The sequence below is a fragment of the Palaemon carinicauda genome, chromosome 38, assembly GCF_036898095.1.
Source record: "Palaemon carinicauda isolate YSFRI2023 chromosome 38, ASM3689809v2, whole genome shotgun sequence".
Lineage (NCBI taxonomy): Eukaryota > Metazoa > Arthropoda > Malacostraca > Decapoda > Palaemonidae > Palaemon > Palaemon carinicauda.
This window is the reverse complement of record NC_090762.1, coordinates 11,722,636-11,740,135: the sequence shown is the minus strand read 5'-3', so window position 1 is coordinate 11,740,135 and position 17,500 is coordinate 11,722,636. Positions and strand designations below refer to the sequence as shown.

At 34.6% G+C, this 17,500-nt stretch overlaps 1 protein-coding gene across 4 annotated transcripts in view; it reads left to right on the top strand.

Moving 5' to 3' along the window:
* LOC137630425 (solute carrier family 22 member 20-like) overlaps positions 1 to 17,500 on the top strand; it is a 124,413-nt gene that overhangs the window by 88,467 nt on the left and 18,446 nt on the right. For 2 of the 4 annotated variants that reach the window (XM_068361886.1, XM_068361888.1), the window contains exon 2: positions 10,718 to 10,808. In XM_068361886.1, the coding sequence (XP_068217987.1) occupies positions 10,718 to 10,808 (91 nt within the window). Of the gene's footprint in view, positions 1 to 4,311; positions 4,464 to 8,442; positions 8,464 to 10,717; positions 10,809 to 17,500 lie in introns of those variants that run through there. The other 2 variants (XM_068361885.1, XM_068361887.1) reach the window with 2 other exon arrangements.

Here is a 17,500-nt window from a genome sequence, read left to right as displayed (position 1 = left end):
TTGAATCAGTAGAACTTCAAAAGTTCAAAGTTGGAGCAAATGCTTTTTTGTTGACCAGGCGGACATACTCTTTTTATAGTTTATTTATGACATATTTGTTTTTGATGTTGTTGATAGTTTATTACATGACGTGTCTGTTTTGACATTGTTTCTTATTTTAGAATGATTTATTGTTAATTTGTTCTCTTCACTTATTTATTTCCTTATTTCCTTTCCTCACTGGGCTATTTTTCCCTGTTGGAGCCCCTGGGCTTATAGCATCTTGCTTTTCCAACTAGGGTTGTAGCTTGGATAGTAATAATAATAACAGGGCCATTGATATTGACCGAATTTCTCATAACCTCCGGTAATCATCAGGGGATCAGTTCAACGGGAACCTGAAGTTCAGGGCTGTTGTTAACAGGTCCGCAGTCGGGGAACCCCACAAAGTCTGGACTTTGTTGGCTAATATCACTAGGGTTGATAATACTTCATACTCGACTGTTCTCAATCTTTGATAAAGCTGGTTGTAAATATAATATTGATGATGTTGGCTGTATCCCTCTGTAATATAGAAAATACATAGCATGCTTGATATTGGATTAACTTGGTCATATACCAGCACGTGATCGTTATTTCGGATTAGACTAAAATTATTTTGATTGAAGGATTGGGTCAATGATCCAACATTTTATTGATCAACTGATGTAATATTTTCAGTATTTAAGTAATTTAGTAATCTCATGGAGGAGATTATAAAGATTAGATGTAAGGTTGGATATGATTTAACCAATTCTAATTGTTCTTGTCTGTCTGTATGTCTATTAGTTTGATATTTGTTGAGGTTGCGAAGTCAGAGTCCAGAACCCTGAATTCTCACCCTTCCTCCGTGTTTTTGGACTATTTAACATACTTCTTTTTAAGACGTTCGTCTCGAATTATGAATAGTTAATTTACTCAAACTGATACTGCAATCGAGCCACAGCTGGAATACAACTTTTAGAATACTGCTTAGTAATAAACCTTATGATGGAGAAAACATGCCTATTAGAATAGACTGCATACACAGTACTACGTAGTGTCAATATTTAAATCGACCTGTATTCCCTCTAGGCTGTTAAAATATTCACCACAATTGCAGCTACGTTACAGCTGAAACATGTAAAGGTCTGCACTTGATCCATGAAACTTTCAATCTCAGCAACCGCAACTTCTGTAATATGTTTTTTCCAGCGCAAACTGGCTGCAATTGCAAAACAAGAAATTCTCATTTGTCAAAGGCTTCCTTGATCCAACAGAAACCAGAGATGTGCTGCGGTTAAGATGGATAAGTCATTAAACTATATTTGCACTGAGAGGAAAAAAACATTCTTTTCACATCAAAGCATTAGAGTATGGTTGAAATGGTTTAATGTGGCATGTTTATCAAAGAAAACTTAATAACGTAAGTTCATCAAAGTATATAATCAAAGTTCTGGCGTCCTCGTACTAATCTATGCCTGCAAGCGCTAGACAGGAAGTAAAGAATTACGATGAAAATGGTATATAATTATGGCAGTTAATTCTCTCACCAGGCTTTTATTATTTGTAATTTTATATATCTATTTTTGTCTATGCATGGGCCCTACTCATGATTCGTATTTACTTTTAATTTGTATACACATATATCTGACTTTATTATGAGCTGAGATTCAATTTAAAACATTTTTGTAGTGAATAGATAAAAAAAAAAGATAAAAAAAATTCCGATTTCTGAGAAGTCTTCGCCTTTTGATAATCATTAGTAATGAATGGTATTAGCTAGATAACACAAGAACAAGAATAATGCTGTTAAATTTAAAAGATTCTCGATACTAACTTCATTGATAAAATAGCTGTTTCTTTAAGCAGTGAAAGTAATACCCAGGGAAAGTCTGTATTTGTCTTTGGACGTTAAGCATATTTTGCCTGGATTCTTTGTACTTCGGATATATATATATATATATATATATATATATATATATATATATATATATATATATATATATATATATATGTGTGTGTGTGTGTGTGTGTGTATATATATATATATATATATATATATATATATATATATATATATATATATATATATATATATATGTGTGTGTGTGTGTGTGTGTGTGTGTGTGTGTGTGTGTGTGTGTGTGTGTGTGTGAATAAGTATCACTAACGCTTGTGATTTTGATCAATGTAAATATCAACCACAATGGCATTTAATACCGAATTCTACCTTTGGGAATGTATATCCACAGGAAATTCCTTTATGATAAATACCTCTGGCTGGGCAAGGATTCGAAACTATGCCTTGAGCTGAAACGTGACTGCAGGACTGCTCTGCTGGCATTATTTCGGCTCAGGGCATGGGTTCGAATCCTTGCCCAGCCAGAAGCATTTATCATAAAGGAATTTCCTGTGGATATACATTCTTAAAGGTAGAATTCGGTGTTAAATGCTATTTTGGTTGATATTTATACACACACACGTGTATATATATGTGTGTATATATTATTATTATTATTATTATTATTATTATTATTATTATTATTATTATTATTATTATTATTACTAGCCAAGCTACAACCCTAATTGGAAAAGCAAGATGATATAAGCCCAAGGGCTCCAATAGGAAAAAAAGAATGCATATATATATATATATATATATATATATATATATATATATATATATATATATATATATATATATATATATATATATATACATACACACAGTATATACATATGAAAATATGTATTTATATATCTATCTATACAGTATATATATATATATATATATATATATATATATATATATATATATATATATATATATATATATATATATATATATATATATATATATATATATAGTATTCACACCCTTTCCCGCACGTGCACAGATTCAATCCTTCCACCCACTCCCCTTCTAATTACAACGCCACTCACTGGGATATATATATATATATATATATATATATATATATATATATATATATATATATATATATATATATATATATATATATATAGATAGATAGATAGATAGATAGATAGATAGATAGGTAGATAGATATGTATATTATCTCTACCTAGTATTACAACTCGCTCCTTGTTCATCTGTTCTCACAAACACCACAAATGCTCTCTCACTCATTGTCTCCAAAGACTTCCATACTGTTCTATTTGTGAGCCTAATTTACCGATTATATGGAGTGTTGCTAAAGATATTCTTCATTTAGTCTTTATTTTTTATATGGGAAGCTGGCTTTTTTACTCGTTTTAAAATATATCAAAATTTAAAAGTTTTATAGTTAAGTTGTTTATTAATTTGTTATTTATTATAGTTTTTTATCATGATTTTATTAATTGTTAATTATACACACTTGAATGACCACTGTTGTTATGATGCCAGATAATTACAAATCTTTTATTCATTCAAGGTCTCGGATGGAGTCAAGATCTGCTGTGCTTAGAACCACATTTCTCATTCTGTTAAACCAATAGATACAAAGAATCTTTCACAAATGAATTTTATTCAAACGCCTGCTAAATCGACCACTTATTCCAGCCTCCTCCCCGATTTTCTTATTCAACCCTTTGAAACTTAATTGAATCTTGTTGAAATTATAAGGTGCCAGAATTTGGTGGGAGTATAAAAAAAGAAAACAATTATAAGATGATACTTTATGGTAGTTTTTGACTTTTTATTTTTTCTTAGTGCTGCATTCATTTTAGTGCAAATTTCATGCCCTTTACTGTTATTGGTCCTTTCTATTTGTAACCCCAACTCCCTTTTGGTTATTTGAATTATTTTTTAGTATTGTTATTGTTTTATTTAAAGAAATGTAGTTTTAAGGATATGTTTTGTTTGCATGTCCTTTTTGTCCAAGAGTCCCGCTGCTGATAACGTAAGGGTAAAGTTTGTGCTGAGGAGACATTTGTCTGTTTAGAGTGATCAAGGGTGGGGGGGGGGGTTGTTTTTACAACATCCCGCCACAACACTGGTATGCTAAGTTCTAAGTATTGACGTAAGTATGTGTTCCGGTATACTGGGCCGGCCAACACTAGGAAATTTCTGTAAGCTACATCCCAGCCGTATCAAGTTTTAAGGTTGTTCGTCCTACGTTTTATCTATTTACACCGTCATCGATTTGTACATTTCGTAAATTTTGAGGCCAAGTGTGAAGTAGGAGCGTCTTAAGAAAATATTCTTGTTTCCATAAGTCATTGGATTTTAAGATAGTCCAGGTTTCGGCCGTTACGTCCCAAGGACTTCACGCGTACCCCCGGGAGGGGAGAATGAAGTGGGAGGTAAGTATATAACAAGGTAATCGTGAACGCCAGGTCTCAGTCAGTTCAGGTCAGTGGTGGAGCCGTCGTTCTTCCACGAAAGGGAGTCTTGGCCATTTCTTCTTCTTTCGTCTCAGTTTAGTGGACCTTTAGCGATGACTCGCCTCTCTGTTTCCGTGAGTATTGACCATCGTTCGTTTGGTAAGGAAGTTTTGGGCGTTCTAATCTAAGTGAAGTTTGTGAATTTTTATTTTGATCATCATTTCAGGTTACATCTAGTCATGTTTTCCTGTGGATGAATCAAAGTAGTGATGTAATTTGTGGATCGCCAGAACAAGGCGTTATTACTACAGTACTGTAAGATACCGAATCTCTCTCTCTCTCTCTCTCTCTCTCTCTCTCTCTCTCTCTCTCTCTCTCTCTCTCTCTCTCTCTCTCTCTCTCTCTCTTTCTCCACATTAAAATCTTGTTCCTTCCTTTTTCCACACATACACACACACACACACACACACACACATATATATATATATATATATATATATATATATATATATATATATATATATGTATATATATATATATATATATATATATATATATATATATATATATATATATATGGGTGTGTGTGTATGCATGTATGTGTATATTATACATGTCTCGATTATTTATATGTATCCACATGTAATAACATTCATACGGTGGTAACGCCTGTAAGATATATTTAAATATCATAATCAAAGTTCTGTGTTATTGCTTTGCAGTATTTTAATGTACAGAAATCATTTTAATGTGGACACATTCGTTTCATTTCGGGATATGCATTAGTTCAAATATAATATCTATGAAAATTACGACTGCAATAGCAATAGGTATCAGTATATCAGTTCACAAAAAGTGTAATCACACATTGTGTGTCCTTTTGTCGGGGGTGTGGATAATGCAAAATATTATCTATCCTGGTCAATGAATTGGTTGTTTTCATTCTTGTGAATAGTATTTACAGTATGTTCTTACTACAGTGTTGAAACGTCACATTCCCGTCTTAAGATTTATAGTTTTCATCTTGTTTAGTAATATAATGAAACGTCACATTCCCGTCTTAAGATTTATAGTTTTCATCTTGTTTAGTATTATAATGAAACGTCACATTCCCGTCTTAAGATTTATAGTTTTCATCTTGTTTAGTAATATAATGAAACGTCACATTCCCGTCTTAAGATTTATAGTTTTCATCTTGTTTAGTATTATAATGGATTAAGCTTGTTATTATTATTATTATTATTATTATTATTATTATTATTATTATTATTATTATTACTTTGGGCTAAGCTACGACCCTAGTTGGAAAAGCAGGATGCTGTAAGCCCAGGGGCTCCAACAGGTAAAATAGCCCAGTGAGGAAAGGAAACAAGGAAAAATAGAATATCTTAAGTTTAAATCTTGTTCAGGTGACATCAGAAAAAAATCGCTAAGTAGCATCTCTAATAAATTACCATAAATAAGCCATGTAGGCAGGGATGCTTTGCTCTTTGATCACGGTAATATTTGATGTTACAGTCACACTAAAACTCAAAATCAGCGACGGTACAAGAGTGCATTGGAGTAGCGTGTCCTGATCACAATGACGTCACTCCCTTTGGAAGCTTTACGATAAAGTCCCTGTCCGGAGAGAAGCTCCGGGCAATCTAAAGAAGAAGAAGATAGGGATCAGATTCAGTGGCGAGATAGATTCACCTCAGCTTGGGCAAATACACCTCTATAGACCTAAAGAATATTACCAGTAGACTGTTGTTGTCATATGTATAGAAATAAATTCATACGCTTACAAGCTTTGAAGGAACCTCCAGTCATTTTCTTCCAATTTCCGTGTTATTGTTTTGTTTATATTTCATAGGCGACTGGCATATGCATTGTAGAATTTTTTTTTTAAATGACTGATGATGCTTGTGGAGACCTTGTATCCATTGTGTCCCCAACTGAGGAAATGTCAATTGCAACATTAAGGATACTAGCAACAGGAACATCTCATATTTGAGACAGACATGACAACAAGCGTCGGGATCCAAAGTTGTGTATATGTATGGTCAGCTTAGAAGAGCTTTTTAGTTTCTAAGAACTAATAAGAGAGAGAGAGAGAGAGAGAGAGAGAGAGAGAGAGAGAGAGAGAGAGAGGAGAGGAGAGAGAGAGAGAGAGAGAGAGAAATGTTGATCGTACCTTAGTAACGCTTACCTTGACAGTGGGCTACTTTTGGTCCATGGTCTATGTTTTCACAAAATTAGTTCCTGGTTAAAAATTTTCGTTAATAGTGCAGGGAAGGTTAGGTGAGCTATGTGGAAACTCCGTATCTTACCTTGGGTGAAGTCGGATTTAGCCAGTCACCCGTTACATTAGAATAGGAGGAAATACTACGCATACCTTGAGTGGAATAAAACAGTCATTTGCTCACGCACACACACACACACACACACACAGAGAGAGAGAGAGAGAGAGAGAGAGAGAGAGAGAGAGAGAGAGAGAGAGAGAGAGACTTGTGATGTTGGAGGAAAATCTTGGTTATGACAAATCTAAAGGCCGCTCATGAGTAGCAGAGGCAAGGGACAGTGACATTGCCCTAGCTAACAGGACAATGCCCTAGAGACTGGTCTATATACACATGATCAGCGCCCAAGCCCCCTCTCCACCCAAACTAGGACCAGGGAGGGCCAGACAATGGCTGGTGATGACTCCCCAAAAGCCCCTATTCTTGGCTCCCAAGGGTGGTGAGGTTGCAGATAGTAGCCCAGTCCAGCAGAAAGCCAGGCAGGGACATTTTCAGTAGGCCACCACAACCCAAAAGGAATTAAAAAGGAAAGAACTAAAAGTACAGAACAGGATGGGAGAGACCTACAAGTTCTTGCACCTCAAGACCTTCAATAAATTTCACCTTGGCAATATTTCTGCTTTCCTGTGTAATTCTAGACATGAAAATGATCATTAGGAGAAATCTAGATCCAATGATTGTAATTCATCTGAAATATTACGTGTACAAAGCTAAGTAAATATTAATGACAATTCCGGCATGTTCAACATATCCATTAATGTTAATGATAATTGCTTATGTCCAGGAAATAGTAACACGTCTCTAAATACAGCGCGGCTCGGTCATTGACGGAATTGCGTTGAGCAATTTGCCATGCGGTAACTTGTGGTTTGCTCGTCTTATTTTTCTATTTTTAGTGAACCATTTGATCAGTTGCTTTAGCGTTAATTGCTTCAGGTTACCGTCATATATGAGGTCTTGTAATGAAATAATGACTGGTTAATTACTCGATTTTACACGTTGATAGTTTAGGCTTACTGTGATGTCTCATAATGATTGTGAGAAATTGTGATGTATATAAGTCTAGATATCAAACGATAACTCCATTGCATATGAAAATACAAAGAATAAATCAATATTTCCAGAAGGGATATGGGTAACTAGATTTCATGTAATACTCCATATACTGTACATCATATCACATGCAAGGCATATTAGCTTCTGTCCAAATGTGGTATAATCTTAATTAGAAAAATCAAAGTCTACCAATTTCTAAGATTTCTTCAATTGTATTTCGTAAGAATTTCTAAATTTTTACAGACCATCTTGGATTGCATCAACATTATGACAATGTAATGTAATTGTTTGCAAGGCCGTCCTTGGAACGTTTTTCTGACAGAGTCTTGTTTATCATAAAACCCTCTTAAGGAACAACATTTGGCTTATTGATAGATACTGAAATAAAGAAAGAAGGGTCATTGACAGCAAACAACAATAACGAAAAACAACGGCTGTCTTCCTTCTGTATTATCAATGTGGATTAAACTTGAGATCTCATAACCTATTTTCAAACTAAAAAACTAAAAAAAAGAATAAAAAATCAACGTATCGAAGGCGTCTACTAAAAGGTTTTCGTTGTCGGATACGTATCTGGAAGTGGGAAAGGCTTAGTTAAACCCGGGGACTTTTGTTCAGCCTCCCGTTCGCAGTACCCGGGTAAAACCCCGAAAAATTTTGGTACACCGGTTGTGTCTAGTCACTCAGAAGGTTCTCCAGCTATTTACCGAGAGAAGGCCTTGGACAGTCTCCGTGGACTCTCCCTCCCCCACTTGAACGCCTTCACGGAGGCACAAGTTAATGAACTCCGATGCAGGTTTGTGATGTCCAGAACCAGGATTTAGAGAATCTGCGTACGACAGTTTCTCATTGGTTGCTTTTATTCAATACGTTTATTCTTTCTTCTGTTAGAGCTCATAATTATTACTCAGAAACAAGAACATACTTTTATGATCGAGCCTTTTAACTCAGCTGATACGTTACAGATCGATCGGACAATTTCTGTCGATATCAACAGAATTTCCTAAACCAACCGGCTCCAATTAGAGTCTTTGCTTAAGCTCGAATAATGAACATTTTACTATTTGTAGATATTACCAGGGTATTTCCTCATCCCTACAAGCTCAGTGGAGCATTGAGAGTGTCTTGGGCATTAGGTAATAACTAATACAATGCAAACCTCTTTGAAGAAACTTGATAGATCAATTCCGACTCAGAGTCGCCTACGTAGAAGGTTTTTTTTACTTTTGTGTTGATAAAACAGAATTGATACGTATCCACTCAGTATCCTTAATTCTTCTTAACCTGGTGTTTTTTTTTTCATATAAATTATCTCTAAAGACGCAAGAGTTTAGATGAAAACTATCTATTAACTAATGCTTTCAGTAACCAAACTTTTTTATTCATGTTCCCTTTGGTTCGTTGTTTATGAAAAAAATATTAGAAGCGTTCATCTTTGAATTTTGATTTTATTATCTTTTCCTGCATGGAAAATAATACTGCAACCAAATGTCTCTTTCCTTTATATATATATATATATATATATATATATATATATATATATATATATATATATATATATATATATATATATATATATTTCTAAAAGAGCTCTATGCCAATTGAAAGACGGAGTGAATATTAATGGGTATTTTGGTTCTGGGGTGAGAAGGATTCTTGGTTTTAAGGCGTGAAATATAAAAGGTTTCGAGAAACGGAGAGCGAGTGGAATTTAGAAAAGGAAGTTGTTATCGGAGAAGGCCTTGGGTTGAACGACTGAGCAGAGACTATAGCCTGCGTGCGTGAGATTTGCTTTTCGGGAAACTGGCTCTTTCTATCAAACAAGATTCACGAGCTTGTGTCTACGCAAAAGTAAGCCTACGCAAACTTGTTAATATTGTTAATACCTATTCTTTGGAACGTTTGCGTATTATCATTGTAATCAAATAGATGGCATCGTAGCACTAAACGTTTACTAAAAAAAAAAAAAAAAAAAAAAAAAAAAAAAAAAAAAAAAAAAAAAAAAAAAAAAAAAAAAAAAAAACAGCCTACAAATGAAAACCGGTTATACGGTAGTACTGGGTGGTTGGGAGCACCTACCGGTCAAACCTCTTCTTGTGGAGAGAAACTAGATCCAAGGTTGAAGTTGGAAAATATGGAATCCACGTCATTTCCATTGAGAGCAGATGGACCGGAAATATCCAGAATTGCCGTTTAAAGTCACGTCGCTCCTTGCACCCCTTGACCTTTCAAGGTTTTTTTTTTTTTTTTTTTTTTTTTTTTTTTTTTTTTTTTTTTTTTTTTTTTTTTTTTTTTTACATGAAAGTGAAACCACATTATTTCACTGCACCACAAGACAAATTGATTTTAGATCCTCCCTTGGTGTTGCTGTGTGACTTTAACAAGAGAGAGAGAGAGAGAGAGAGAGAGAGAGGAGAGAGAGAGAGAGAGAGAGAGAGAGAGAGAGAGAGAGAGAGAGCGCTCTTGTTTTCAATTTTGATTGTGATCAACTTTAAGGGATGCCGATCTCTCTCTCTCTCTCTCTCTCTCTCTCTCTCTCTCTCTCTCTCTCTCTCTCTCACAGCATAACAGTTGACCAACAACGAAGTACGTATAGCAGCCTACTGCTTAAATGCAGTTAAATTGGATGGTTAGAAAAGTCGCACTAAAGCGTTGGCATTCAGTGAAATAAACGTTGCAAATGTCAATTCATAGAGAAAAAAGCCTTAACCCTGTAAGTAGCTTCGTGATAGCGTAATAGATCCATCAGGAATGGTTAGGGTTGAAGTGTGAAGTAACTGCAAAAATGAAAAGAAAAAACATTGCATTTCGAAATTCAATCTTCGGTTATGTTAAGATATATAACTTAAACATCAGTGTGGGATTGCATGTATAAAGGAGCCTTGAGATCTTGAGTTGTTTATCTAAAATTACTGACTAAATTCTTAAATTACAGGTGTGACCCTTTTTCATGACCTTGAGGTCACGTTGACGTTGACCCATGCCGTTATTGTGGCACCCTAGTAATATCCTTAACATATTTGTTGACAATTTTATGTTCTCTTTTTCAGGAGCCTGATACCGAGGAGGGTTTTGATGGTATGCTCAGTGCCATAGGATTTGGCAGATATCAGGTGCTTGTGTTGCTAATGCCAATTTTCAGTGAGTATATATAATTTTCTTAGTACTTCAGGGCATCAGAATAGGTCTGTAGTATTTTCAAAGGGTTGACAAGGCAGTGCATTAACTATTTGATGTTTTTATTAATTTTCTCTTACCGTCGATTTGTGTATCTTTCTTAAATCTGCATTAACAGTGTTGTTATTATTATTATTATTATTATTACTACTACTAGCCAAGCTGCAACCCTAGTTGGAAAAGTAAGATGCTATAAGCCCAAGGGCTCCAATAGGGAAAAATAACCCTGTGAGAAAAGGAAATGAGGAAATAAATAAATGATGAGAATAAATTAACAATAAATAATTCTAAGAACAGTAACAACGTCAAAACAGATATGCTCTCTGCATTGCCATGAACTGTCATTTGTCTATAGTAACTCTCATGCAATTGAATTAACTGCATATTATACATCTAGGTTTAGTAGCTTCCTCGTGTCTACTATAACGTGTTTTCCACCTCACATAAGGAAGTGATGATCTCGTTAGAGGGTTTTCATGGGCCTTGATCGAACCCAAAGTTACAGGATATTGCAGAAAAGCAGTCTGCATCTCATAACATAAACAAGTCTCTGAGGGACTGGTGTGGACCCTGAGGTTGATTCGTAGTAGAACTCGCAGGACGCAGGTGTTGGATATAGTGATTGCTATCGTATACACTGTTCTCCTTTGGCTCTAGTTAGTCAGTTATTTTATTTTTGTTTTTGATTTATTTATTTTCGTTAAAACTAGACCATCTTTGTGTCAACAACCGTTGGTTTTCATTAGTCTTCTTTAATTCTTTTCCTTGTGACTACAATTCCTGGGTTTGTTAAGTCTACATTAAATCGCTTCCTTTTAACTACAATAACTAGTTTAATTTTACCAAATATTATTGGGTTCTTGTATCTAGTTAATGTCTTCTCTGGGATCTTTTCGTCTGCTACAACTGCTTTTCTTACATCTACATTAGCTATATTCTTCCTTTGTGAATTTAATTTTCTTCCTCTGTGTTTAAAGTCTTTCATCACTTGATACATACATGTACTTCCTTAATGTCTATGTACAAGGTCTTCTACTCATCCAATGACTACTCGGTAGCATTGCTGTTAAAACAGCTCATTTATTATTTTTACCATTTCATCCAACATCATATTGCATTTTGTTCAGCGATTACTCTCGTGGTATAAATGTATATTTAGATCACGTATGCAGCAGTACTTGACGATGATTTCATAGACTTTTTTATCATCGTTTTCAATGCCTTGTCCTTGAGGAGTCTCTCTCTCTCTCTCTCTCTCTCTCTCTCTCTCTCTCTCTCTCTCTCTCTCTCTCTCTCTCTGCCAATTCGCAACACAGGCAGTGAATTCAATTCTTCGTCCATACGTGTTGAGACTTTAAACGAAAGATACTTTGTGTGATAACCAGTCATTAGAACACGGATAGAATTTAATTCTGATTAATATCTGGCCAAGTGTCAGACACTGCAATGAAGCTGCTGGTAATCGTGATGTTGCACTCAAGAAATCTTAATCCAAAAAGAATCAAATCAATAACAAACAATTGCGTTGGTGACCGGAAAGTCAAAGTATTATGTTATTTCCTACTAGTGTATCCGACCCGTCAAAAATGACGGCTAAATAATTGAATATGCACACACACGCGCGCGTACAAAGTTTTAAACCTTCCCACCCCCTCCCCCTTTCGTAACTACAACAGGGCAGTTGTGATTTCCGGGTGTACCTCTACGGGAACCCACCCTCACCAAGGTGTGACCGGAAATATATACTGTGTATGTTTATATATATAAACATATGTATGTATATATATAAATTATATATACTGTATATATATAATATATATGTATATATTCTGTTTATATATATACATATATATATATATATATATATATATATATATATATATATATATATATATATATATATATATATATATGTATACAGTATATATATATATATATATATATATATATATATATATATATATATATGTATACAGTATATATATATATATATATATATATATATATATATATATATATATATATATATATATGTATACAGTATATATATATATATATATATATATATATATATATATATATATATATATATATATATATGTATACAGTATATATATATATATATATATATATATATATATATATATATATATAGGTGTAGAGAGAGAGAGAGAGAGAGAGAGAGAGAGAGAGAGAGAGAGAGAGAGAGAGAGAGACTTGCTCTTTATTATATAAAGGAAATTGGGTTGGGGGAGAAATTCGTGACAGGAAAATAATTAATTGAGCGATCGTGTGAATAAAATAGTCTCCAGACGTAATAGATGATAATATAGATGTAGGATGATAGCCAGAACTATTGTGAACACGGCAGCGAAGAAGAGTTAATTTGGTAAACAAATCACACTAATGGTGACCTTAACCTGTGTAATGAAGTAATGAATTTCGTGGAAAGCTTTTAATGCTTTGCGCTTGGTAGATTTTGTACCAAGCTTTGTGCGTTTGTGTCCGCGTGCAGGAAGATGAAGGGAATTTATTTGATGGTGATTTTGTTTTATGGTGTCACATCACTTCGTAATTATTGTTTTGCCGCCTTGCCCGATTTTATGGTCTGGCGTTGTTGCTCTCTCTCTCTCTCTCTCTCTCTCTCTCTCTCCTCTCTCTCTCTCTCTCTCTCTCTCTCTCTCTCTCTCTCTCTCTCATGTTAAATATATTTATCAATTATTCTGGTAATGAATATTCCCTTCGTGATTGTGAGCTAGTATCCTTTATCGTAATATGAGTTACATTGGTTATTTTATAGGTGATGTGAATCATTCTTATAATTTTTTGTCTTTTTAGGAAAACTGGTGGGTTTTATATTAAATTGTTCATCACTAGATTCTTCGTTTAGTTCTTTTGCTTTAACACTGTCTTATTTGCATATTACATTTATGATTCAGAGATCATTATTTGCTAGATTGATAATAATTTTTGTGTTTGTTACAGAACTTTGTAGAATGAGGTAAACGTTTCTTAGAACACGATGACTCGTATGCAAATTTTTTTATGGGGAAAACACCAGTGTTGCAAATTAGTTAAAGTTTGATTTGACCAATTTCAGTTTAGAATGTGTATTAAAGAATATTATTTCTCTTTGGAACATCATCATCGCTTATGTTTTTCTACCGAAACAATAAAGGCACTCTTTCCGTACTATAAGATATTTGCAAATATAAGAAACTAACGGTGCTTACTGTGGCATTTCTTATTAGACATTACGCTTATGTGAAATAGTATATAACATTAATTTTGTAATGTAAAGGATGCGCTGAAGAGGGTTTGCTGTAACAATGTCTGTGCTTATTACTTATTTGATGTAGTATTGCTTCTTATTTATCTGTTCGTTTTGTTTTTAGTAGCAGTTCTTGTTGTCGTTTAATTTTTGTCTTTGGTGTTCTTTCCTCTTCCATCCACGCGCACATAATGTGGTCAACAACGCATGCCGCATGTCAGTAATAGGTGTATCATGTCGACGGAAAACGATGTGCTTATTGAGTTTTGTCCATTTGAGTCATAATTGTAATAAAAAATATGACGTTCTCCTAAAAGTATGATGGCCGTGCCCGCTTCTGTTGATTGCGTGACCGGAGTAACTCGTATGTGGGGGTAACAGCGAGCTTGGTAGAATGTAGTTAGGATGTGCCATATGGTGTCGTATTGTTTCCACTTGTTAGAACTAAGAGTTTGGTACCAAGTTGATTTTCTGATAGCACATCTTTATACTCGTGGAAATAACACAACCTCTGCTCCGAGATCTTTCATTTTCACAATCAAGTGCGAATTTTGGTATACGGTGCTGTGGATCAGGATATGAGGCAGGAATTAGTATTATGATAGATATTAATATGAACTGGAACATATTCCAATCTAAATGTTTAGAATATAAGAATGTCTTTACAAAGATTTTTAATTAGATTGAACGTACATAGCAGGGCTGCAATATATATTTAAAGAATAATCTAATTACTGTATAACATATATTTCACACAGAAAGACTACATAAGCTAGTTTGAGGTGTCAATAGAATAGGGAAAGAACATTCGTCCTCACAACTACCAGCTGGTGTTACGCAACTTAAAGAACAAAAGGAACATATTAATGTATGGTAACAAACCAATGTCATTGCGCCATAGACTTTCAGTAAGGTTTGAGTGGAGTAGGTCACAGTGGTAGGTCTTCAAATGCGTAAGTCCAAAGTTTGTTAGATAACACTTGTAGATCATTCTTATGGGAGGACAGTATAGGAATAACTCTGGATATTGGTTTCATATACAAGGTCATTGGGTATAGGTTTCAATTTAGTTTAAAGAGACTAAATAAAAAAAAAGTATTATAATTTTTTTAAAGGTATTTTCTTCCACGTGAAGAAGTGCGTCTCGCCATAGGGGGTATAAGAGGTGAAGTCTGGAGCAAGCAAAACTTACAGAATTTAGACAGGTAAATGGAATAAGACCAAGAGAAACGGACGAAAAGTAAAATTTCAGAAAGCATTTTAGCTGGGGCCAAGATGGTGCTGAAAAATATGAACTAACAAGACAGTCTGGTTTGCCACATATTTCACACTGTAACTGTAAGTGGCAAACATTCCTCCCCTTCACCCATTCTCCTCCCCCTTTACCCCTTCTCCCTTCACCCTTTCTCTTCCCCTTCACCCTTACTCCCCTTTCACCCCTTCTCCCCCTCCACCTCTTCTCCTCCCCCTTCACCCCTTCCCTCTCCTCTTTACCCCTCTCCCCCTTCTCCCCTTCCCTCTCCTTTTCACCCCCTCTCCCCCTTCCCCCTTCCCTCTCCTCTTCCCCCCGTCTCCCCTTCACCCCTTCTCCCCTTCACCCCTTCCCTCTCCTCTTCACCCCCTCTCCTCTTCACCCCCTCTCCCCTTTTACCTCTTCCCTCCTTCATTCAACCCTTCTCCCCTTCACTCCCTCTCCCCACTTCACTCCTTCTCCCTCCCCTTCACCCCTTCTCCTCCCCCTTCACCCCTTCACCTTATCTGTGAAATGTGGTAGTGGCGACTAAAATTCGTTATAGTTACATTTTGGAGATCAAGACAATATAATTTATTCTGGCTCGTGAATTTTTATGTTTTGGTATTTCCACGCTTATCCTTACTTTGTTAATGATAATACTAATCGTTAAAACATCTCAGAAATTTAATTGTCTCGACGATATCCCATCACTTAGGTCTTGAATTTTAGTTACATGTTTTCAAGGTCAACCTTTTTTTTTTAGGTTTGATGATGAGTAAGTTAAGGAAGTCCTTACATTCAGGCTACTTTCTCTTCGTGACTTTGCTTATAGCAGAATTTGAAGGTCGCCTTCCTTTTAAGGTCAAATTGGGCAATGTTTTAATCGAGTGGAGGTAGACGCGTTGCAACAGTAAGTTGCAAAGGTCAGTTTACTTTTTAACATATTGGCTGAGGGGTAACTGACGCATTTATTCATTTCTGTTTCCCCGTTTATTATTTTCTTGCTCCCGGAGATCTTAGATATTCGTAGGTGTAATGTAGACGAAAGGAATGTAATTATGTGTGGTGGAAGAAAAGGATTTATTTTAGTCACATAAAATAGATTTAATGTTTACTTGAGAAACTCAACAATTCGTCTTCTTCTTCTTCTTCTTCTTCTTATTATTATTATTATTATTACTTTCCAAGCTATAACCCTAGTTCGAAAAGCAGAATGCTATAAACCCAAGGGCTTCAACAGGGAAAATAGCCCAATGAGGAAAGGAAATAAGGAAAAACTACAAGACAAGTTTAAGAACAATAATAACATTAGAATAAATCGTGGACACAAAGAGATCAATTAAGCGACATAGCAGTGGCATTAGGAGCAATGAAGACACTTAACTCCTACCCCCCATCAGATACAATTTTCGCTAAACGAATTCCATATCACGACCTACAATTCTCAATTAAATTGGAAATTATACTTCCGCGTAATCTTGTCTGTTTGGTGGCCTGTATGCTGTCATATTCTGTTATTTTCCCATTATGAACTTATGATTTTCACCTTTGCAAAAGCCTATTTTGACCTTGTGAGCTTTGAAAAATACGTTTTTACATTTGCACCACCTATAGAAAACTACATTCATCTGCGAAAGTCAAGATTAGATTGTACACAGAGCAAAGGGTCAAAATATTGTCCATAGTAATTTAGGTTTTAATTTTTGTTATTGTTTTTTTTTTCTTTTCTTAATCACAGTTTCCATAGAGCGGTGGTTAATAGTGTGTTTTGTTATTATTATTATTATTTTACGCTACCGTCTAAAAGCATGGCTTAAAATTTAGATAGATATGCACACACGCAACCACTTCTTGCCAGGGTCTGACTACTCCTCTCTCCCCTACCCGAGGGACGAGGAGAGCTGGTCGTGACCAGATATATATATATATATATATATATATATATATATATATATATATATATATATTTATTTATTTATTTATATGTAGGCTAAATATATATACATATATATATGTTTATATATGTATATATATATATATATATATATATATATGTTTATGTGTGTATTATATATATGTGTATATATATATATATATATATATATATATATATATATATATGTTTATATATATGTGTATATATATATATAT